Source organism: Mustela lutreola, chromosome 5 (assembly GCF_030435805.1).
Source record: "Mustela lutreola isolate mMusLut2 chromosome 5, mMusLut2.pri, whole genome shotgun sequence".
In the NCBI taxonomy this organism is placed as follows: Eukaryota; Metazoa; Chordata; class Mammalia; order Carnivora; family Mustelidae; genus Mustela; species Mustela lutreola.
Genome location: NC_081294.1, coordinates 65,254,627 through 65,278,755, shown reverse-complemented (window position 1 = coordinate 65,278,755; position 24,129 = coordinate 65,254,627). Strand labels below are relative to the sequence as shown.

The window sequence follows — 24,129 nt, the reverse complement described above, 5'->3', positions numbered from 1 at the left end:
ATCAACTGGTGAGGTAGAATGAGCTGAGGAGTGTTTCCCCACTTTTTTTTTTTTCTTTTTAAGTTGTGAAAGATTGTTACTTTTTAAATGTTCAGTAGAATTCCACAGCAAATCAGAAATGGTAGGACTAGAGTTCAGCTGAAAGGCCTAGGTGCATTTGTATACCATGCAGGCCTTTGAATTGAGTTTGTAATTGAAAGCCCAAGAGTGAATGCCTCTGGGAATAAGTTTCAGAGTAGGGAGAGGAGGAGATTGCGGATAGCATGGCGGTAAATGCTTTTATTTAGTGAGAGGAACAGAAGGAAGAGGAAGGAAAAGGAGAGGTCAGTTAAGCAGTTAAACTCAGTTAAGCAGTGTCAGAGACACTAAGACTGTCATAAAGAAAGGATTTGCCAAGATGGCTAGTGGAATGAAAGCTGAAGAGAGGTATATGGATTTGGTGTCAAGGAGATCTTTGATGATCCTAAAAGGAGAGCAGATTCAGATTATATAACATTAGAAGAGAAGAGGGTGATAAATGGAATGTGGATATGGAATGTGCTCTTTAAAATTGATGTCAAATTCTCTCCAGAGTTTAAAAGTTTAAAGAAAAATAAAAGTAATATGTGCACATAGTTCAAAATTCAAATAGTAGGAATATGTCTGTCTTCCTCTCTCAAATTCTTTCTCACGCTTTTGGCAATTTCTTTTGTGTACTTCCAGGTGGATTTTAAAACAAAGGACTGTGTGTGTGTTTTAATTTACACAAGTAAAATAATACTAAGCACGCTCTTCTGCCTTTTGTTTTTTAAATTGAGTGCTTTGGAAATTTATAGTGTGTGTCAATGTATAGCTTCTGAGTAAAACATTTGATGATAAAGCAAAGGAGAGAAATTTTTATTGGTGATAGGGTTGAGGGAACTTATTTTTAGGCTTAGGAAGTCTTTTTTTTTTTTTTAAAGATTTTATTTATTTATTTGACAGAGGGAGATCACAAGTAGGCAAAGAGGCAGGCAGAGAGAGAGAGAGGAGGAAGCAGGCTCCCCACTGAGCAGAGAGCCCGATGCGGGACTCGATCCCAGGACCCTGAGATCATGACCTGAGCCGAAGGCAGTGGCTTAACCCACTGAGCCACCCAGGCGCCCAGGCTTAGGAAGTCTTGATAATGTTTATAGCGAGTGGATAGAGTGGATCTAGAAGGAACTTACATATACAAAGGGTTGGGAGGAACTTAATGGGAAAGACTTGAAGACAGAAATCCCTTTAGTGATCAGTGAAAAATCAGAAGTCCCTTAGTGATCAGTGAAAAGCAGTTGGCTTGGTTTTTCTCTCCAGGAATCTTGATTCCTGGGGCAAGAAGTACACAACAAGTAGTATTTTCCCAAGGTTAGGGGCTTTAGAGATCCCTTTGAAATGGCTGACGATGGGACCCAGAGTAGGTAGTAAGTTATGAGAGGCAAAATTGCGATTTCTTTTTCTAGTGTTGAGTACAATTCTGACTGATAATTGGTTTCCTTATTTTAAACCCTACTTTTCTACATTTTAAAGTAGGTGATACTTAGAAAAATTATTTAAGTTATTTGAATGAACAACCTACAAAAGTCTTCTAAGTGTTTTTTAGTTAACAAAAAGTTTTTCCTAAAAATCATTTTTGAATTAGAGATGAGAACTGAAGGTTGTAATTTTTTTTTTTAAGATTTTATTTATTTATTTGACAGATCACAAGTAGGCAGAGAGGCAGGCGGAGATCACAAGTAGGCAGAGAAGCAGGCAGAACGAGAGGGGGAAGCAGGGTCCCTGCTGAGCAGAGAGCCTGATGCGGGGCTCGATCCCAGGACCCTGGGATCATTATGAGCCGAAGGCAGAGGCTTAACCCACTGAGCCACCCAGATGCCCCTGAAGGTTGTAAATTGATTAATTTCTGGTTTTGTTGGCCTGAGAAAAATTTATCGATGGTGATTTTTTTAAATCTTCTGCACAAAAGTTGTCATGCTATTATTTACTATTTTTTCCTTTATTTTTCACTTATTGGTGCACATCTTGGAAAATTTTCCATGAGATTATGAACAGTTGACCCTTGAACAATACAGAAGTTAAGCATGTGACACCCCATGCAGTTGAAAATCTGTGTACAACTCTTGACTCCTCAAAAACTTTACTAACAGCCTGCTGTTGACTGGAAGACTTACTGATAACATAAACAGCCAATTAAAACATATTTTGTATGTTACATGTATTATATGCTATATTCCCACAATAAGATAAGTTGGCAATAAGAAAATGCATTAAGAAAATAACATAAAATATGTTTATTGGATGCCTGGATGGCTCAGTCAGTTAAGCATCCTACTCTTGATTTTGGCTCAGGTTATGATCTTGGGGTCCTGGGTTTGAGCTTAGTGGGGAGTCTGCTTGTCTCCCCCTCCCCACTTGTGCACACACGCTCTCTCAAATCTTAAAAAAATACATTTATGGGGGCGCCTGGGTGGCTCAGTGGGTTAAGCCGCTGCCTTCGGCTCGGGTCATGATCTCAGGATCCTGGGATCGAGTCCCACATCGGGCTCTCTGCTTGGCGGGGAGCCTGCTTCCCTTCCTCTCTCTCTGCCTGCCTCTCTGTCTACTTGTGATCTATCTCTGTCAAATAAATAAATAAATAAATCTTTAAAAAAAAATACATTTATGGTACTGTACTGTAAGAAAACCCATATATGAGCAGACCTGCACAGTTCAAACCCATGTCGTTCAAGTTCAACTGCATATGCCTTTGCTGTTTTCTTTTTTTGAATTGTAGCAAAATATACATAATTTACCAAATACGTAAAATTTTACCAAATATACTCAAAACTTACCATTTTAAGTGTACAGTTTGTTGATATTAAGTACATTCACATTGTCATTCAGCCATCAGCACTATCCTTTTCCAGAACTTTTTTCATCTTCCTAAACTGAAACTCTACCCATTAAACAGTAACTATACATCCTTCCTTTCTCCCAACCTATGGCAACTACCATTCTGCTTTCTGTTCTGTGAATCTGACTACTTTAGGTATCTCATGTAAGTGTAATTGTACAGTATTTGTCCATTTGTTTCTGACTTAACTTAATGTCTTCAAAGCTTACCCATTTTCTAAAAAGATTTTATTATTTGACAGAGTGTGTCTGCACAAGCAGGGGGAGTGGCAGGCAGAGGGAGAGTGGGGCTTGATCCCAGGACCCTGGGATCATGATCTGAACTGTAGACAGATGCTTAACCTACTGAGCCACCCAGGTGCCCCTAAGTTTGTTCATGTTGAAGCATATGTCAGAGTTGCCTTCTTTTTTTGAGGCTGAATAGTATCTGCTGTATGTATATATCCTATTTTGTGTCTGTCAGTGGACATTGAGTTGTTTCTATTCCTTGCTATTGTGAATAATGCTGCTGTGAATGTGGGTGTACGGATATGTTTGAATCACTGCTTTCACTTCTTTTGTGTATATAATTGGAAGGGGAATTTCCGGATCTATGAAAATTATATTTTTAATATTTTGAGGAATTGCCATACTGATTCCCATTAACAGCTGCACTATTTCCCATTCCTCCTAGCAGTGTTCAAGGGTTCTAGTTTCTCTGCATCCTCTCCAACACTTGCTATTTTCTGTTTTCTGGACAGTAGCCATCTGAAGGAGTGAGAGGTGGTATTTTGTGTTTTTGATTTGCAGTTCCCTAGTGAGTAGTGATAAAGCATCTTTTCATGTGCTTATTGATCATTTGAATACATTCTTTGGCGAAATGTCTATTCAAATCCTTTGCCCATTTTTAAATTGGGTTGTTTTTTGTTATTGAGTTGCAGGAGTTCTTTATAGTCTTGATATTAACCCTTTACCAGATAAACAGTTTGCAAATTTTTTCCCAATTTTGTGGGTTGCTTTTTCACTTTATTGTTAGTGTCCTTTCATGCATAAGATTTTAAAATTTTGTCATAGTCAGTTATTTATTTTTGTTGTTGCCTGTTGTTTTAGTGTCATACCCAAGAAATCATTGCAAAATCCAATGCCAGTTTGTTTTCTTTGGAAATTTAATCACCTTGGATTCATGAGATTAAGTCATCCTCAACTATATATACTGCTAATGCTGGAGAATCAGTAACTCCTCACATGTAGTAAAGAAGAATTGGAAATGAGAAAGATGGGTACATGGTAAGAGCAGCAGAAGGAGCATATGTGTTTGAAATAGGATTAAAAGGGATAGACTTAGAATTTTAGAGTTATGCAGTTATAGTAGATTTTTCTTGATTAGAGCTATAGAGCTCTGGTATTATCAAGCATTTATTATCACAGATGACAATAAAAATGGTTTGTATTTATAATTTTAATCTTGAAAATGATGAATTCAGCTTTCATTTTGTTGCTTTTTTTTTTTAATTTTAGATTTTATTTATTTGAGAGCGAGAGCGAGAGAGAGAGAGAAAGAGAATACAAGCTGGGGTGGAGAGGGGCAAAGGGAAAGGGACAAGCAGACTCCTGGCTGAATAGGGAGCTCTGTGTTGGCTGAGCAGGGAGCCCTGTGTTGGACTGAGCCCCAGAACCCTGGGATCATGACCAGAGCCAAAGGCAGATGCTTAACTGACTGAGCCACCCAGGTGTCCCTCACTTTGTTATTTTTTTACTGGGTTCAGAAAATATTTTGACACCTCGATTAAAAAAAGCTTCTTCAGTAATTTATATTAGAAATTTTTTCCAAATGAAAAATACAGAATCCTTTGAGATGAGAAATTTAAGAGACTTTGAGAGGTTAATTATAACCTTACCACTCCACTAGAGTTGCACCTAAGCCTCTTTGTATCTCTACTTCTTTTTTTTTTTTTTTTTTTTTTTTTTTTATTTTTTAAGATTTTATTTATTTATTTGACAGAGAGAGATCACAAGCAGGCAGAGAGAGAAGAGGAAGCAGGCTCCCCGCCGAGCAGAGAGCCCGATGCGGGACTCGATCCCAGGACCCTGAGATCATGACCCGAGCCGAAGGCAGTAGCCTAACCCACTGAGCCACCCAGGCGCCCTCTACTTCTTTTTAATTTTGACAGGGACATTTAACTTCTATCTGAATATATTTCAGATTCCTGAATAACAGGCACACTGTATTTGTCTTTTTCCCATCTTCTGTGCCTTTCCAGATCCAGTTTGTTTATTCATATACTCATTTGGTTATTAAAGTATTATATCATTTATTCAGTAACATTTATTAAAAGCTAAGCTCCGAGCTAAATGCTGGGATTCAGGTATGAATAAGAAACAGTTTCTGTCTCTGTAACTTTACACTTTCCTAAGGAAATAAGATTGTAACCATCATAAAAACCCAGTACAGTTCTTCAGGGTCCTGCTCAAAGTCCACCTCCAGCAAGGCCTTTCCCAACTTACCCAACCTAGCTGAGCCAGGCCCCTTCTTTTTGTGGACCACTATGGCATATATTGTTTGTGTTACATAATTACAGGTATCTTCTTCACAGCAATGGAATTGGATAAACTATCATGAAAATAGTCTTAACATCTTTTTGCCTTCCATTCTTTCTTAGCTGTTTAATGTGTTATTTTATTTAAATAGCCAATTAATTTAGGCAGTCAAAAATCAGTCTTTTCATTAGATTTCATTTGTATTGCCTTTGTACAACACAATGTCATGTAAAGTTATAAGGGGTGCCTGGTTGGTATAGTTGGTTAAGTGACCGACTCTTGATTTCAGCTCAGGTCATAATTTCGGGCATGTGGGATTAGACCACAAGTCAGGCTCTGTGCTCAGTCGGGAGTCTGCTTGAGATTCTCTTTCCCTCTGTCTCTCTCCTTGCTTGCACAAGCACGAGGCTTGTGTGCTCTCTCTCTCTCTCTCTCTCTCTGTGTGTCTCTTTCTCAAATAAATCAGTTTTTTTAAAGATTTTATTAATTAAAAACAAACAAACAAACAAACCTATATAGAAATGGAGGAAAAAGACCTTCCTAAGGTCTTTTTAAAACCACAAAAAATGTGTATGAATGCCATAAAAATATACATAGTGTGAATAAATATGCACCATAAACTTAAAAAAAAAGATTTTATGTATTTATTTGACAGAGAAAGAGAGAGCACAAGTAGGGGGAGAGGCAGAGGGAGAAGTAGACTCCTTGTTGAGCAGAGTGCCAGATGTGGGGTTGATCCTAGGATCCTGGGTTCATGACCTAAGGTAAAGGCAGACGCTTAACTAACTGAGCCACCCAGGTGCCCCTCAAGTAAATAAATCTTTAAGAAAAAATAAAGTTGCAGTCTTTGTAAATGATCCTAATTTTCATTTAGGAGGAGAGAAGAAATAAATGGGTAAGTGAAGAACAATAACAATTTTGAAATAGAAAAATAAGTATCTACTTCTGTGTTAGATGATATTATGATGAACAATGGAGATATAACCATAAAAATAGGCTTTATATGTTTGTAATGAATTGACTTCACATTTTTCTTTTTCTAGAATATTGTAATTTCAGTCAGAAATTTAGGCCTTAATTTTATTAGATTTACTGTGTAAAGCAGGTAAGAACAGCTGGGGAGTGTTAGGTTTAAGATGTTTGATGTGTTTTTATGTTTTTTAATGCATTCAGCCACTCTTGAATCTTTTAATTAGAGAATTTAGCCTGTTTACATTTAAAGTATTTATTGGTAGCTGTGTACTTACTGCCTTTTGTATGTGTGTGGCTTTGTGTTAGTTGTTTTCTGGCTGCTTTGTAATTCCTCTGTTCCTTCTTTTCTTACTCTCTTTGTGATTTGATGATTTTTTCTTATGGTATGTTTAGATTCCTTTATCTTTTATGTATCTACTACAGGTTTTTGTTTTGTGATTGTCCTGAGGCTGACCTAAAAAAACGTACAGCAGTCTATTTTAAGTTGCTAGAGAACTTAAGTTTGAACTTATTCTAAAGCTCTACATTTTTATTCTCCCTACATCATTAAAAAAAAAAGATTATTTATTTTAACAGGGGAGGTCTGTGATTCATCAGTCTTACATAATACACAGTTCTCACCATAGCACATACCCTCCCAAATGTCCATCACCCAGCTCTCTGGTTCCCTCATCCCCCTTCCCCTGATCCTCTACCTTGTTTCTCAAATTCCACGTATAAGTGAGATCATATGATATTTGTCTTTCTCTGATTGTCTTATTTCACTTAGTATAATACTCTCTAATTCCATCCATGTTGTTGCAAATAGCAAAATTTCTTTTTATTTCAATGGCTGTGTAATATCCCATATACCACTTCTTCTTTATCCATTCATCTATTGATAGATATCTGGGCTCTTTCCATAGTTTGGCTATTGTGGACAGTGCTGATATAAACATTGGCATGCAGGTGCCCTTTCAGATCACTACATTTGTATTTTCGGGGTAAATACCCAGTAGTGCAATTGCTGGGTCATAGTATAGCTCTGTTTTCAGCTTTTTTGAGGAACCTTCATACTGTTTTCCAGAGTGGCCATACCAGCTTGTATTCCAACCAGCAGGGTGGGAGGGTTCCCCTTTGAGCATCCTCACCAACATCTGTCGTTTCCTGACTTGATAGTTTTAGCCATTCTGACTGGTGTGAGGTGGTATCTCATTGTGGTTTTGATTTGTATTTCTCTGGTGCCGAGTGATGTTGAGCACTTTTTCATGTGTCTGTTGGCCATTTGGATGTATGACCATTATTTTGAACTCCTTTGTTTGGTAAATCACTTAACTCTCTTTTGTTAAGGTGTTTTTCTGAACTTTTATCTAATTCTTTTTATTTGGAACTTATTCCTCTTTTTTTTCATTTTCTTTACTCTCCATATTGGTTCTGTGCATTAGATAAGACAGCAACTCTTGGAGCCATAAAAAAAAAAAAAGCAATCTTGGGATTTGCAGTGGTGTGAATGGAACAAGAGGGTATTATGCTAAATGAAATAGGTCAGTCAGAGAAAGAATTATCTTATGATCTCACTGATATGTAGAATTTAAGAAACAAGGCAGAGGATCATAGGGAATGAGAGGGAAAAATGAAATAAGATGAAATCAGAGAGGGACACAAAGCGTAAGAGACTCTTTTTTTTTTTTTTTAAAGGTTTATTTATTTATTTACTTGACATTGAGAGAAGGAACACAAGCAGGGGGAGTGGGAGAGGGAGAAGCAGTCTTCCCACAGAGCAGGGAGCCCGCTATATGGGGCTCGATCCCAGGAGCCTGGGATCATGACCTGAGCCAAAGGCAGACGCTCAAGGACTGAGCCACCCAGGCGCCCCACCATAAGAGACTCTTAATCTTGGGAAACAAACTGAGGATTGCTGGAGGGGAGGGGGTTGAAGGCTGGGGGCCTGGGGGATAGACCTTGGGGAGGGTATGTGTTATAATGAGCACTGGGTATTATATAAGACTGATGAATCGGGGCACCTGGGTGGCTCAGTGCGTTAAAGCCTCTGCCTTCGGCTCAGGTCATGATCCCAGGGTCCTGGGATCGAGCCCCGCATCGGGCTCTGCTCCGCAGGGAGCCTGCTTCCTCCCCTCTCTCTCTCTGCCTGCCTCTGCCTACTTGTGATTTCTCTCTCTCTCTCAAGTAAATAAAATCTTAAAAAAAAAAAAAAAAGACTGATGAATCATAAATCTATACCCTTGAAACAAATAATAAATTGTATAAATAATAAATTATATGTTAATTAATTGAATTTAAATTACAATAATTGAGGAAAAAACAAACCAGCAACTCTCTGAGTTTTTTTTTTTTTTTAATTTTTTTTTCTTTAAGATTTTATTTATTTATTTGACAGAGAGAGATCACAGTAGGAGAGAGGAAGGGAAGAGATCACAGAGAGAGGAAGGGAAGCAGGCCCCCTGCTGAGCAGAGAGCCCGATGTGGGACTCGATCCCAGGACCCTGAGATCATGACCTGAGCCGAAGGCAGCAGCTTAACCCACTGAGCCACCCAGGCGCCCCATCTGAGTTTTGAAAGAGTGGTCTTATGTGGGAGATGAACCTTATCTTTTAACCTTGCCTTGGCATTTAGCTGTCTCTCAAACCTTTGTGGTTATCCAAGCACCCTACTATATTTTTAGTGGCTCCCAGCACTTGAAGGTATGCCGAGAACTGTCAGTGTCCCAAATGGAAGGAACTTTGTTACCACCTAGATTAAGGCTGATTGGAAGCTAGACTCTTAGGCTGTAGCTTTTGAAGTAAACAAAAACACAAAATCCTGTAGGACTGTCAGCATAAGCCCTGGTGGCCACCAGAAGCAGGTGATCTGGGAGTACGACCTGGGAAGCAGTCACACAAGGGTATAAACTCCTTTCTGGGAGATACTGGTGAGCTTGAGTGAGGCAGAGGGAGGTGCAAAGATGGTTCCTGCTGGCCTCTGTCTTTGAAATACTTAAGTAGGCACCTATGTATGTTGAATTAGATGCCTGCCTCTCAGGCTGATGCTTTAAGATAAGCAAAGAAGCCTTTTTCACAGAGAGTCTGGGTGCTTTTCACTTGGCTGCCTTTGTGCTGAGCTCTGGGGTGCATGAATTTGCATGTCAGCTTTTTTGAGAATTGCTTTTCAATCCTTTTAGTTTTGGGAGTGTTGTGTATGCAAGCTCTGTTGGCTTTCAAAGCTAGAAGTTTAGGGGGCTTATTTCTCAGGTAAGTCTTAAAAGTTGTGGTGCCGGATATGGGGTTCAAATCTGTCTCTCCTCAGGGATAAGCTCCTGTGTTGAGTTATCTCCCCATTGTAGGTTGTAGTGCCTGGGGTGGGTTTTATGATAGTCTCTTAACCTTACCTACTTTCTTTAAAGTAGTGGTTTCCCTCTCATTTGTGAATGGGTTGCTCTGCCAGGTTTTAGGTTTATTTTAGAGTTGTTGCTTGTATATTTGTAGATGTGGTGTGTCCATAGGAGGAGGTTAACTCAGAATCTTCCAGTGTCACCTTGAACTGGACTCTTCCTCCAATATTTACGTTTTCATTTGCAAGTCTTGCACTTACTTGATTAAATATATTCCTAAGAATTTTATTATTTTTGATGCTATTAGCAATTGAATTTTATTTTTTCTTATTTTTTTAAAGATTTTATTTTATTTTTTGAGAGGGAGAGAGTGTGTGCATGAGTCAGCAGGAGGGCGGGCAGAGAGAGAGGGAGAGAATCTTTATCAGGTTTCACACTCTGCGAGGAGCCTGACATGGGGCTTGATCTCATGACCCTGAGATCATGACCTAAGCCAAAATCAAGTGTCAGATGGTTAACTGACTGAGCCACCCAGGTGCCCTTAAAGAAAGAGCACCAGCAGGGGGGAGGAGGAGGGGCAGAAGGAGAGAGAGAGAGAATCCCTAAACTAACTCCCTGCTGAGTGTGGTGACCAGTGCAGGGCTTGATTCCAGGACCCTGAGATGATGACCCCAGCTGAAATCAAGCTGAAATCAAGAGTTGGATGCTTAACCGATTGAGCCACTGAGACTCCCATTTTTAGTGTTACTTATTTATTATTTTATTATTTATTTATTTATTAAAAGATTTTATTTATTTATTTGACAGAGAGAGACATCAAGAGAGGAAACACAAGCATGGGGAATGGGAGAGGGAGAAGCAGGCATGGAACCTGATGTGGGGCTCGATCCCAGGATCCTGGGATCATGACCTGAGCCGAAGGCAGAGGCCTTAACCCACTGAGCCACCCAGGTGCCCCCATTTTTTTTTCTCCCCTCCCCCCAGGTGCCCCCATTTTTAGTGTTTTTTAAACCCAAGATCATGTCATCTGCAAATGATGATAGTTTACTTCTTCCTTCCCAATTTGGGTGTCTTTTCTTTTTGCATAATTGACCTGCCTAGAACCTCCAAGATAATGTTCATCCTGTCTTGTTCCTATCTTAAGGAGAAACCATTCAGTCTTTTAACTTTAAGTATGATATTAGCTATGTTTTATTTTTATTTTTAGATGTTCTTTATCAAGTTGAGTCATTGTTATTGAAAAAATTCTTTTTTATGTAAATTATAATATGTAATCAAGAGAGCCAGTTATCTGGGGCTCCTGGGTCCATCAGTTGAGTGTCTGGCTCTTGGTTTCAGCTCCGGTTATGCTCTGATGGGTCATGAGATGGAGCCACTTTGGGCTCTGTGCTCAGTGGGGAGTTTACTTGAAGATTCTCTCCACTTGCTCCTTCCCCCACTTGCATGTACAATTGCATGTGTATGCTTTCTGTCTCAAATAAATAATCTTTAAAAAGACAACCAGTTATCTAAGTTAATGTTTAAGGAACTAGGATAAATTGTTGTATTATTTCTATTGAAACGTCCCTACAGAGATGACATAGTTCCAGATATAGTTTCTTAAATAGAAAAATTGTGATTTTAATGAGTAGTGGAAATGTTCAGAAGTCATTTTACTTCTTTTAGATGGAAACCTTTTCCTGTTAAATGACTAAGTTACAGATAGCATCTGGAAAACTTAGACTCTGAGTAAATGACTTACCCTGTGTTTTCAGACAAAAGAATGCCACGGAGAAAGAAAAAAGTTAAAGAAGCCTCTGAAGCACAGAACCTGGAGAAGAAAGATGTAGAAACTGCCAGTTCTGTCAGTCTGAAGAGGAAACGGAGACTTGAAGATGCCTTCATTGTGATATCTGATAGTGATGGAGAGGTCAGTATTCTGAAGAGTAGAGCTCTAGGTCTCAAACTATGCCTTCTCCATGACTGGTTTGTTTTGGAGCTATACCTTAATGCCAGCTTGCCAGAGCATGCAGTTGTTTGTTTGTTTGTTTTAAATATTTATTTATTTGTTTGAGAGACAGAGTGAGAGAGAACATGAACAGGGTGAGAGGCAGAGGGAGAGGCAGACTCCCCGCTGAGCAGGGAGCCTGGTGTGGGGCTCAATCCCGGGACTCTGGGATCACAACCTGAGCTGAAGGCAGATGCTTAATTGATTGAGCTTCCTAGGTGCCCCAGAGCATGCAGGTTTTTTTTTTTTAATTTTTAAATTTTTAAATTAAAAAAAAATTTTTTTTTTTTTAAGATTTTATTTATTCATTTGACAGACAGAGATCACAAGTAGGCAGAGAGGCAGGCAGAGAGGCAGGCAGAGAGAGAGAGGGAAGCAGGCTCCCCGCCGAGCAGAGAGCCCGATGCGGGGCTCGATCCCAGGACCCTGGGATCATGACCCGAGCTGAAGGCAGAGGCTTGAACCCACTGAGCCACCCAGGTGCCCCGAGCATGCAGTTTTTTACTCAGCTTCATTTTGATTTGTAAATGGAATTAAGAATTACTTAAAGTAATACTGTTTGTCTGAGGGTGGATCATAGTTCCTCAGTTTTGTAATATTTTAACCCAAGGTGGTATTTTTAAACTATGAGAATAATGTAAGTCAAATGTAAATGTTAATTTTTATGTGTCTAGAAAGTGAAAGAAAGTGAATGTAAAGTTATTAAGTGTCTAGATATACTCTGTTTGGTAGCAGTGAGCCATCTGTAGCTATTTAAATTTGAATTAAAATTAAATAAATCTGTTCCATTGTTGGACTGTCACATTTCAGGTGATCAAAGCCATGTGAGTCTGGTGCTTGTTGTATTAGACAGCACAGCAATAGAACATTTCCCTCATTATGGAAAGCTTTATTGGACAGTGCTGCTTTAGCTCTTAATATCTGTCCTTTATTCCCTTTTTCCATTTCTTTATTAGAGATTTCCCCTTGTCTGTAGATCACATTCAGGAAAGCAGTGAACTAAGTCATTGTTTTTTCTTCCAAGTTCACTTATTTTTTTTACTTCATCTTATAATGCATTTGATGGTAAAACTACTCATTGTCTTGTTTTAAAGCTCAGAATTATCTTTAATTCATTCGTTTTTCTTTTTTTTCTTAAGATTTTATTTATTTATTAGAGAGAAAGATTGTGTGAATATGTGGGGGTCGGGGTGCAGATTGAGAGGGGGAAGCAGACTCCCTGCTGAGCAGGAGGTGAGTGCAATGTGGTGCTTGATCCCTGGACTCCGAGATTATGACCTGAGCTGAAGGCAGACACTTAACTGACTGTTAAATTCCACATATGAGTGAAATCATATGGTATTTGTCTTTTTGTGTGACTGACCAATTTCACTTAGCATTATACTCTTTAGCTCTATGTCATTGCACATGGCAAGATTTTGTTCTTTTCTATGGCTGAATAATATTCCATTGTGTGTATATGTGTGTGTATGTATCACATGTTCTTTATTTATCTGTTGATGGACACAAGCTGCTTCCATCATTTGGCTCTTGTTAATAGTGCTGCTGTGAACACGGAGGTGCATATATCCCTTTGAATTAGTGTTTTTGTATTTTTTGGATAAATACCCAAGTAGCATATGTTTACTGGATTGAAGGGTAGTTCTGTTTTTAACTTCTTGAGGAACCTGCATACTGTTTTCCATAGCATTTGCACCAGTTTGTATTCCTACAAACAATACAAGAGGGTTGCTTACTTTCCACATCCTTGCCAGCACTTGTTTCTTGTGCTTTGGATTTTAGCCATTTTGACAGGTGTGAAGTGATATATATCATTATAGTTTCTGTTCTGTATTTCCCTGATAATAAGTGATGTTGAGCATCTTGTCATTTGTTTGTTGGCCCTCTGGATGTCTTCTTGGAGAAATGTCTGTTCATGTCATCTGCACATTTTTTAATTGGATGATTTGGTGTTTGGGTATTGAGCTGTATCAGCTTTATATATTTTTGGATACCTAACCCTTTATCAGATACATCATTTGCAAATATCTTCTCCCATTCAGTAGGTTGCCTTTTAGTTTAATTGATTTTTTTCCCTTGCTGTGCAGAAACTTTTTTTTTTTTTAAAGATTTATTGATCTATTGAGAGAGAGAGAGTGAGCTTATGAATGGGAGAAGGGACAGAGGGAGAGAATATCCAAATAGACTCCCGCTGAGAGTGGGGCCTATCCTGGGGCTTGATCCCATGAGCCATGAGATGAGGACCTGACCTGAAACCAAGAGTTAGATGCCTAACTGAGCCACCCAGGCACTTCTGTGCAGAAGCTTTTTATTCTGAGTACTCCCTATAGTTTATTTTTCTTGCCTCGGGAGACCTATCTAGAAAACTTTTGCTATAGTCTAGATAATAATGTTAGAGAATTAGTGCCTGTGCTCTCTTAGTGCTCTCTGCTAGGATTTTTATGGTTTCAGGTCTCGTAGTTTAAGTCTTTAATCTGTTTTAAGTTTATTTTTGTCTGTGGTGTAAGAATATGGTCCAGTTTCATTCTTTTGCATGTAGCTGACCAGTTTTTCACAGTACCATTTGTTGAAGAGACTTTTTCCCACTGTGTAGTCTTCCCTTTTTTGTCGAAGATTGGTTAATCATGTATTTGTGGGTTTGTTTCTGGGTTTTCTGTTTTGTTCCATTGATCTATATGTCTGTTTTTATGCTAGGGGCCTACTGTTTTGATCACTACAGCTATGTAGTATAACTTGAAGTCTGGAATTGTGATACCTCCAGTTTTGTTTCTCTTTTTCGATATTGCTTTGGCTATTCATATACAAATTTTAGGATTGTTTGTTTTAGTTCTGTGAAAAATGCTGTTGGTATTTTGATGGGGATTGCATTAAATGTGTAGATTGCTTTGGGCAGTATGGACATTTTAACAATGTTTATTTTTCCAACCTATGAGATAGAATGTCTTCCATTTCTTTGTGTCCTAGTTAATTTCTTTCATCAGTGTTTTATAGTTTTCAGAGTACAGGTTTTTCACTCTGTGGCTAAGTTTATGCCTACATATTTTATTGTTTTTGGTGCAATTGTGAATGGGACCGTTTTCTTAATTTCATTTTCTGCTGCTTTGTTTTAGTATATTTATTAGCATATAGTGTATAAAGGTAACTAGTATATAGTAATGCAACAGATTTCTGTACATTAGTTTTATATCCTGTGATTTTACTGGATTCATTTATCAGTCCTAGTAGTTTTTTGGTGGAGTCTTTAGGGTTTTCTATATATAGTATAATGTCATCTGTAAATACTGAACATTTTACTTCTTCCTTACTGATTTGGATGCCTTTTATTTCTTGATGTCTGATTGCTGTGGCTAGGACTTTCAGTACTGTGTTGAATAAAAGTGGTAAGAATGGACATCCTTGTTTTGTTTCTGACCTTAGGGGAAGCTCTCAGTGTTTCCCCATTGAGTATGATGTTAGCTCTGGGTTTTTCATATAAGGCCTTTATTATGTTGAGATATGTTCCCTCTAGACTTACTTTTTTGAGGGTTTTTATCATGAATGGATGTTGTACTTTGTGAAATGCTTTTTTTTACATATTGAAATAATCATACAGTTTTTACATTTACATAAAATGTAAATCATAGTTTTAAAAATTAAATTAAATTAAATTTTAAAGATTTTACATTTATTTGACAGAGAGCGATAGCAAGAGAGGGAACACATGCAGGGTGAGTGGAAGAGGGAAAAGCAGGCTTCCTGCTTAGCAGGAAGCCTGATGCAGGGCCCAATCCCAGGATTCTGGGATCATGACCTGAGCTGAAGGTAGACGCTTAAGGTCTGAGCCACCCAAGAACCTGGTAAATCATAGTTTTAAAAAAATAATCTGAACACTTGTATTTACTGTCTTAGAAGTCCTCTTTTTTTTTTTTTTTTTTTTTTTTTTTTAAGGATTTTATTCATTTACCTAACAGAGATCACAGGTAGGCAGAGAGGCAGGCAGAGAGAGAGGAGGAAGCAGGCTCCCTGCTGAGCAGAGAGCCCGATATGGGGCTCGATCCCAGGACCCTGAGACCATGACACGAGCCAAAGGCAGAGGCCCAATCCACTGAGTCACCCAGGCACCCACTTAGTATGAGGGGTCATACTAAGTCCTCACCTGTTGCATCCCTTTCCACCCATCTGGAGGTAACCACTGTATTTGTTTTAGTTTTCCATGCTTTTTTTTTTGTAAGATTTATTTATTTAACAGACAGAGATCACAAGTAGGCAGAGAGGCAGGCAGAGAGTGAGGAGGAAGCGGGCTCCCCGCTGAGCAGAGAGCCCGATATGGGGCTCGATCCCAGGACCCTGAGATCATGACCTGAGCTGAAGGCAGAGGCTTTAACCCACTGAGCCACCCAGGCGCCCCTTCCATGCTTTTCTTATAGTTTTACTACACTTATGTGTACACTTAGGACATCTGCTTGGCTTAGTCTGTTAACCGTTTGCCTTTGGCTCAGGTCATGATCTTGGGGTCCTGGGATCGAGCCCTGTGTGGGGCTTCTGGCTCATCAGGGAGTCTGCTTTTCCTTCTCCCTCTGCCCCTCTCCACCACTCAAGTGCATTCTTTTACTCTCTCTCTCTGAAATAAGTAAAATCTTTAAAAAACCCCACGGTACATTTATATTAAAAAACAGCCTTAGTGGTTATATGCTTTCATCAATATTTTTCAATAATCATTTCTCTGAAGTCTTGAAGTTTTATCTTTACTGTAAACTAAAATATTTTCTATAAATGGGTTTGTTTTTGGATTTTCTGTTTGTTCCATTGATCCATTAAAGATTTTTAAAATGTAGTTCTGTTGATTATCTTGAGTTTTTTAGGTAGGCACTTATACCTGCTAATAATGATTATTTTCTCCTTTCTTTTCTAATATTTATACCTTGTTTTTGTTTCATTACATTGACTGTAGCTTCCAGAATAATGTTGATTGATTTCAGTGATTGAATACCTCTTTCTTTTGACTTGAAATTAATTGTAAACTATCCAGATATTTTGCTCTTTGTTTCATATTTCTGTTCTTTACGATGTTTCAGAAATATTCTTTAATTACTTATATAATATTAGTATTTTTAAGAATGGATATTTAATCAGATGCCTTTTCGTGATCTAACAAGATGATGTTATATTTTTCTCCTTTAACCAGTTAATATGTGTTAAATTAATATATTTTCTAATTTTGGCATATCTTTGCAATCTGGAGTACATCTTACTTGGTCATGATGTATTATGTTAACATAATATTACATTTGCTTTCTCAATATATTGTTGAGGAATTTTGTATCTGTATTCCTAGTGACATTGGTTTTGTATAATTTTTTGTACTGTCTTCATTAGATTTTAGTATCAGGTTTAAGCTGTCAAATAGGAAATTTATTCACCTTTCATTGTCCTGCCATAGTCCCTATATTAAAGGAATTGTCTTTAAGATTTCTTTAAGGTTACTAGAACTTGCTCATAATACTGGGCTACAAATTAGTTTTTAATAAATGCTTTAAGTTCAGTGTGTTGGTATTTTTTAGAATACATGCTAAAACAAAAAGTCTTTTAAAAATGCACAAAAATACAGAGTTGGAGTTTTTTTTTTTTTTTTTTTTTAAAGATTTTATTTATTTATTTGTCAGAGAGAGAGCGAGCGAGAGCGAGCATAAGCAGACAGAGTGGAAGGCAGAGTCAGAGGGAGAAGCAGGCTCCCTGCGGAGCAAGGAGCCTGATGTGGGACTCGATCCCAGGACGCTGGGATCATGACCTGAGCTGAAGGCAGCAGCTTAACCAACTGAGCCACCCAGGCGTCCCCAGAGTTGGAGGTTTTAAACTATTAATTCAATTTCTTTATTGGATATAGGGACAATTCAGGTCATCTGTTTTTTCTTGAGTAAACTTTGGTAGTTTGTCTTTTAAGATTTTATCTGTTACTCAGTTGTTGAATTTATGTGCATGGAGTTTTTGTAATATTCCTGTATTTTTTTTTTTTAAGATTTTATTTATTTATTTGACAGATAGAGATCACAAGTAGACAGAGAGGCAGTCAGAGAGGACGAAGCAGGCTCCCGCCTAGCAGAGAGCCTGACGTGGGGCTCGATCCCAGGGCCCTGGGATCATGACCTGAGCCGAAGGCAGAGGCTTTAACCCACTGAGCCACCCAGGCGCCCCTGTAATATTCCTGTATTAGTCTTTTCATGTTTTAGTGTCTGAAATGGTTACCCTCCTTCATTTCAGTATTTTTCTTTTTCTCTGTCAGTTTGGTTAGAAGTTTATTTTCTTTATTGATCTTAAAAAGAACCATGAAGAACTTCCTTTAGCATTTCTTTTAGAGCAAGTCTGTTGATGACAAATTGTTATAGCTTCCTATAGCTGAGAATGTCTTTATTTTTTTATTTTGATTTTTAAAAATATTTTATTTATTTGACAGAGACTGCAGGAGAGGGAACACAAGCAGGGGGAGTGGGAGAGGGAAAAGCAGGCTTCCTGCTGAACAGGGAGCCAAATGTGGGGCTCAATCCCAGGATCCTGGGATCATGCATGACCTGAGCTGAAGGCAGATGCTTAACAACTGAGCCACCCAGGTGCCCTGAGAATGTCTTTATTTCACCATTATTTTTGAGGGATGTTTTTGTTGGAAATAGAATTCTCAGTTGACAGTTCTTTTCATTTTTCCTTTTTAAGAATGTTGTTCTACTACTTTCTGGCATCCATAGTTTCTGATAAGAAATTCTAAGTCCCTTGATCATTCTTCTTTATGTAGTATGCTGTTTTACTCTCATTGCTTTTAAGACTTTTTTCATCACCTTTGATTTTCAGAACTTTGATTATGGTGTGTCTGGATATGAATTTCTTTAAATTTATTTCTTTTTGCTAGATTTAGCCATTATTTCTTCAAGTACGTTTTCTACTCCATATCCTTTCTCCTTTTATTTAGGGGCTCAGATGACACAAATTTATAGTTTCTGATATTGTCCCATGGGTTTCTGAGACTCTTTTTTATTATTATTATTACTTTTTTAAAAAAGATTTTATTTATTTACTTGAGAGAGGGGGCACACAAGCTGGGGAAGGGGTAGAGGGAGAAGCACAGTACCCACTGAGCAAGGAGCTTGATGTGGGGCTCCATCCCAGAACCTTGGGATCATGACCTGAGCCAAAGGCAGACACTTAACTGACAGAGGCACCCAGGCATTGTTCTGTTTATTATTTTGTAGTCCTTTATTTTTCTCTCTATTGTTTAGATTGCATGATTTGTAGCTTCAGGTTCTAGGATTCTTTGGTCTGTCATCTCCATTTCTCTCTCTCTCTCTCTCCCCCTTTTTTTTTTTTTTTTTAAGATTTTATTTTTAAGTAATCTCTACCACTAACATGGGGCTTGAACTCAACAACCTTGAGATCAGGAGTTTCATACTCCTCTGACTGAGCCAGCCAGGCACCCCTCCATTCAGCTCTTAAGCCCATTCAATGAATGTTTATTTTGCTTATTGTATGATAACATTTCCATTTATAGCTTTCTTTTTTTTTTTTTTAAAGATTTTATTTATTTATTTGAGAGAGAGACAGTGAGAGAGAGAGCATGAGTGAGGAGAAGGTCAGAGGGAGAAGCAGACTCCCCATGGAGCTGGGAGCCCGATGCGGGACTCGATCCCAGGACTCCGGGATCATGACCTGAGCCAAAGGCAGTCGTCCAACCAACTGAGCCACCCAGGCGTCCCTATAAGCTTTCTTTTTTATAGCTTCTTTTTATCTGTTGAGACTTAGTCTTTCCATTTGTTTCAAGAGTGTTTGCACTAACACAGGCAAACATTTTTGTTTGCCCATTGTTTCATGTGCTTATTTGCCATGAATTTTTGTGAAGTATTCAGATCTTTTATGTTTTTGAATGGGGTTGGTTTTCTTATTGTTGAATTTTGAGATTTCTTTATATATTCTAGCTGCAAGTCCTTTATTAGATAAATGCTTTTCAAATATTTTCTCCAAGTTCATGGCTTGTCTTCTCGTTCTCTTAATATTTTGAATACAGATGTTACTAATTAAAATGTTGTCTATCAATTTGTTCTTGTAGGATTATGTTTTTGGTGGTATATGTTAGGAACTGCTTAACTCAAGTTCACAAAGATTGTCTCTTATGATTTATTTTAGAAACTTGATCATGTTAGGTGTTACATTTCGATCTATGATCTATTTTGAGTAAATTTTTATATATGATGTAGTATAGCTCCGTGTTCATTTTGTTCCACATCATTTTCAATTTTTTGAGCCCCATAGATGGGAAAGGCTATTCTTTCTTCACTTTACCATCATACCTGTGTTAAAAATCAGTCATGTTTATATATGTGAATTTACTTCTAGACTTTTTTCCACTGATCTTTTAAGTCAGTCTATCATGCTGCTTTACTTACTTCAACTTTTTGAAATCAAGTAGTGTCAGTCCTCTTTGATCTTTGTTAGAATTTTTTGGCTCTTTTAGTTACTTTGCATTTCTTTTCTGTTTTTTAAAAATATTTATTTATTTGATATAAATAAATGCCAAATTATTTTGAAAGAGAAAGAACACAAACAGAAGGAGAGGGAGGGAGCCCAACACAGGGCTCAATCCCAGGACTCCTGGATCATGACCTGAGCTGAAGGTGGATGCTTAACCAATTGAGCCACCCAGGCACCCCAGTTCCTTTGCGTTTCTTTTTTTTTTTTTTTTTTTTTTTTTTAAAAGATTTTATTTATTTATCAGAGAGAGAGGGGGAGAGATCAAGCACAGGCAGACAGAATGGCAGGCAGAGGCAGAGGGAGAAGCAGGCTCCCTGCTGAGCAAGGAGCCCGATGTGGGACTCGATCCCAGGACGCTGGGATCATGACCTGAGCTGAAGGCAGCTGCTTAACCAACTGAGCCACCCAGGCGTCCCATCCTTTGCGTTTCTGTATGAATTTTGAAACCAGTTTGGCAGTTCTACCAAAATTTTGTTAGGAATTTGATTGCAATTGTGTTGAATTTATAGATCAATTTGAGGGAGAATTGATATCTTAATATGGAGACTTCTGGCCAGTGAATAAGGTATATGTTTCCATTTCTTTAGTGTTCTCTCTAATTTCTCTTAGTAATATTTTGTAGTTCTCAGTGTACAGATCTTTCATATCTTCTGTCAGATTTAATCCTACATATTTGATGGTTTTTGATGTTTTGTGTATAGAATTCTTTCAAAATTTTAGTTTTTTTTGTGCTAGAATATATGCATAGAATTTTTTTTTTTTTTAATTTATTTGAGAGAGAACATGAGCACAAGTAGGGGCTAGGGCAGGGATAGGCAGACGGAAATGGAGAAACAGACTTCCCACTGAGCAAGGAGCCTGATGTGGGGCTTGATTGCAGGACTCTGATATCATGACCTGAGCTGGAGGCAGATGCTTAACTGACTGAGCCACCCAGGTTGCTCCTGCATACAATTGATTTTTGGTGGGGTTTTTTTGTATTCTGCAACCTTGATAAACTTACTTTGCTTTTTTTTTTTTTTTGAAGATTCCTTCAAATTTTGTACACAGATGGTCATGTTGTTTATTAATAGAAACTTGTTTTGCTTTTTCCTTTACAATCTGGGTTCCTTGTATTTCTTTTTCTTGTTGAATTTCCCTGACTGGAACCTCCAGTATAAAGTTGAATAGAAATGGCAAGAATAGACATTTCTGTCTTGTTCTTGATCCTTGGAGGAAAGCATGTAGTCTTTCTTTATTATAATGTTAATTGTAATTTTTCCATAGATGCCTTTTATCAGGTTGAAGAAGTTCTCTCTTTTTTTAGAATTTATTTATTATTTTATTTTATTTTAGTACTCTCTACACCATCCAGTGTGGGGCTCAGACTCACAACAACCCTGAGATCCAGAGTCAGATGCTCTTCCGGCTGACAGCCAGGTGCCCTAAAGAAGTTTTTTGATTCTAGTTTGTTGAGAGGTTTTTTCTCCCCAAATTTTTATTTAAATTCTAGTTAGTTAGCATATGGTGTAATATTGTTTTTAAGAGTAGAATTTAGTGATTCATCACTTACATATAACACCCAGTGCTCATTATAACACCCAGTGCTCATTTTAACAAGTACTTTCCTTAATACCAATCCCCTGTTATCCCATCCCTTATACACCTCTCTCCATCAACCCTTAATTTGTTCTTTATCGTTAAGTCTTTTATGGTTTGCCTCCCTTTCTCTCTCTCTTTTTTTTTTTTTAGCTCTTTACATATGTTCATTTGTTTTGTCTTCTTAATTCCACATATGAGTGAAATCATATGGTATTTATCTTTGTGTGACTGCTTATTTTGCTTAGCATAATACATCCTAGTTCCATCCACACCATTGCACATGGCAAGATTTTATTCTTTCTGATGGCAGTAATATCCCATTATATATATACACATACCACATCTTCTTTATCTATTTATTAGTTGATGCACACTTGGGTGGCTTCCATAATTTGGCTATTGTTGATAATGCTGCTATGAAAGTTGGGGTGCATGGACCCCTTGGAGTCTTTGTTTTTGTTTCCTTTGAATAAATACCTAGTAGTGCAGTTGCTGGGTTGTGGGGTAGTTCTGTTTTTAACATTTTGAGGAACTGTTTTCCAGAGTGGCTGTACCCGTTTGCATTCCCACCAACAGCATAGAAAGATACCTCTTTCTGAGAGTTTTGATCAGGAATGAATATTGAATTTTGTCAAATGCATTTTTGTGTTGAGTTGAACTTATAATTTTCCTTTTTCAATTCTTAATATTGTCAATTACATTGATCGTTGAATGTTAAAGTAGTTAAGCATTCTTGGGACAAACTCCACTTGCTCAAGATGTATTATCCTTTCATAATGTTATTGTATTTGATTTGGTAAAATTTTACTTAGGATTTCTGCACCTAGTTTATGAGAGTTAATGGTTTGTAGTTTTCTCATAATATTTTGGTTTTGATATGAGGTTGATTTTGGCTTTACAGAATGAGTTGAGATATAGATCATATTCAGTTTTTTGGAAGTTTCAATAGAATTAGTATTATTTCTAACTTAAATGTTCAATAGAATTTACCAGTAGAGACCTCTGGGCTTGAGGTTTTGTTTGTGGGAAGGATTTTAACTACAATTTCAATTTTATTATTGCATACAAGGCTATTCAAGTTAACTCTTTCTTGAGTGAGCTTTGATTGTGTCTTTCAGGGAATTTGTCCATTTCAACTACGTTGCTAATATATTAAGTTGTTTCTTTTTTTATTGTTTCTAATATTAGTGTTACCATTTTAAAAATCTGTAGAATGTATAGTGATAATACCTCTCTCATTTCTGATGTAATTCTTTATTTTATTTCATCCTCATCAGTCTGGTTTTATTGCTTTTCTCGTCGCTTTGATTTTCTGTGTTGTTTTTCTGTTTTCTTTATTATTGATTTCTATTTTGGTCTTATTATTTCCTTTATTCTGCTTATTTTAATTTCTTCTGATTTTCTTTTCCTTTTTTTAAAAACTTTTATTAATTTGAGAGAGAGAGGGAGAGAGACAGAGATAGCAACAAAAGAACACAAGTGGGCAGGAGAAGGAGAGAAGCAGGCTCCCCACTGAGCAGGGACCCAATGCAGGACTCAGGTTGCATGACCTGAGTTGAAAGCAGATGCTTAACTTACTGGGCCATGCAAGTGCCCCCCGATTTTATTTTATTTTTTAAAAATTTTATTTATTTATTTGACAGAGATCACAAGTAGGCAGAGAGGCAGGCAGAGAGAGGAGAAAGCAGGCTCCCCAAGAAGTGGAGAGCCCGATGTGGGGCTCCATCCCAGGACTCTGGGATCATGACCTGAGCCACAGGCAGAGGCTTTAACCCACTGAGCCACCCAGGCACCCTGATTTTATTTTTTTAATGTGGAAGCTAACTGAGGTCATTGATTAGAGACATTATTCTTTTTTAATATAGGTGTTTAATGCTGTAATTTCCCATTAAGAACTAAAGCATACTACAAATTCTTAACATGCTGTGTTTTCATTTTCATTCAATTCAGAATACTTTCTAATTTCCCTTTTTTTTTTTTGATCTGTGGGTTATTTATTTATTTATTTATTATTTATTTATTTATTTAAGATTTTATTTATTTATTTGACAGAAACCACAAGTAGTCGGAGAGGCAGGCAGAGAGAGAGAGGGAAGCAGGCTCCCTGCTGAGCAGAGAGCCCGATACGGGACTCGATCCCAGGACCCTGAGATCATGACCTGAGCCGAAGGCAGCGGCTTAACCCACTGAGCCACCCAGGCGCCCCGATCTGTGGGTTATTTAAAAGTGTGTTATTTAGTTCCCAGATACTTGGTACTCTTTCTAGAGATTTTTTTTGTTACTGATTTCTGATTTGATCATTTGGGGATATATACTTTGTATGATTTGATTTTTTAAAAAAATTGATTGCAATTTGTTTTGTGTCCTGGAATATCATTTATCTTGG

At 37.7% G+C, this 24,129-nt stretch overlaps 1 protein-coding gene across 3 annotated transcripts in view; it reads left to right on the top strand.

The window, feature by feature from the left end:
- The window catches only part of UIMC1 (ubiquitin interaction motif containing 1), a 167,316-nt gene that overhangs the window by 38,889 nt on the left and 104,298 nt on the right, over positions 1 to 24,129 (top strand). For 2 of the 3 annotated variants that reach the window (XM_059174397.1, XM_059174398.1), the window contains one exon: positions 11,440 to 11,594. In XM_059174397.1, the coding sequence (XP_059030380.1) occupies positions 11,440 to 11,594 (155 nt within the window). Of the gene's footprint in view, positions 1 to 11,439; positions 11,595 to 24,129 lie in introns of those variants that run through there. The other variant, XM_059174400.1, reaches the window with a different exon arrangement.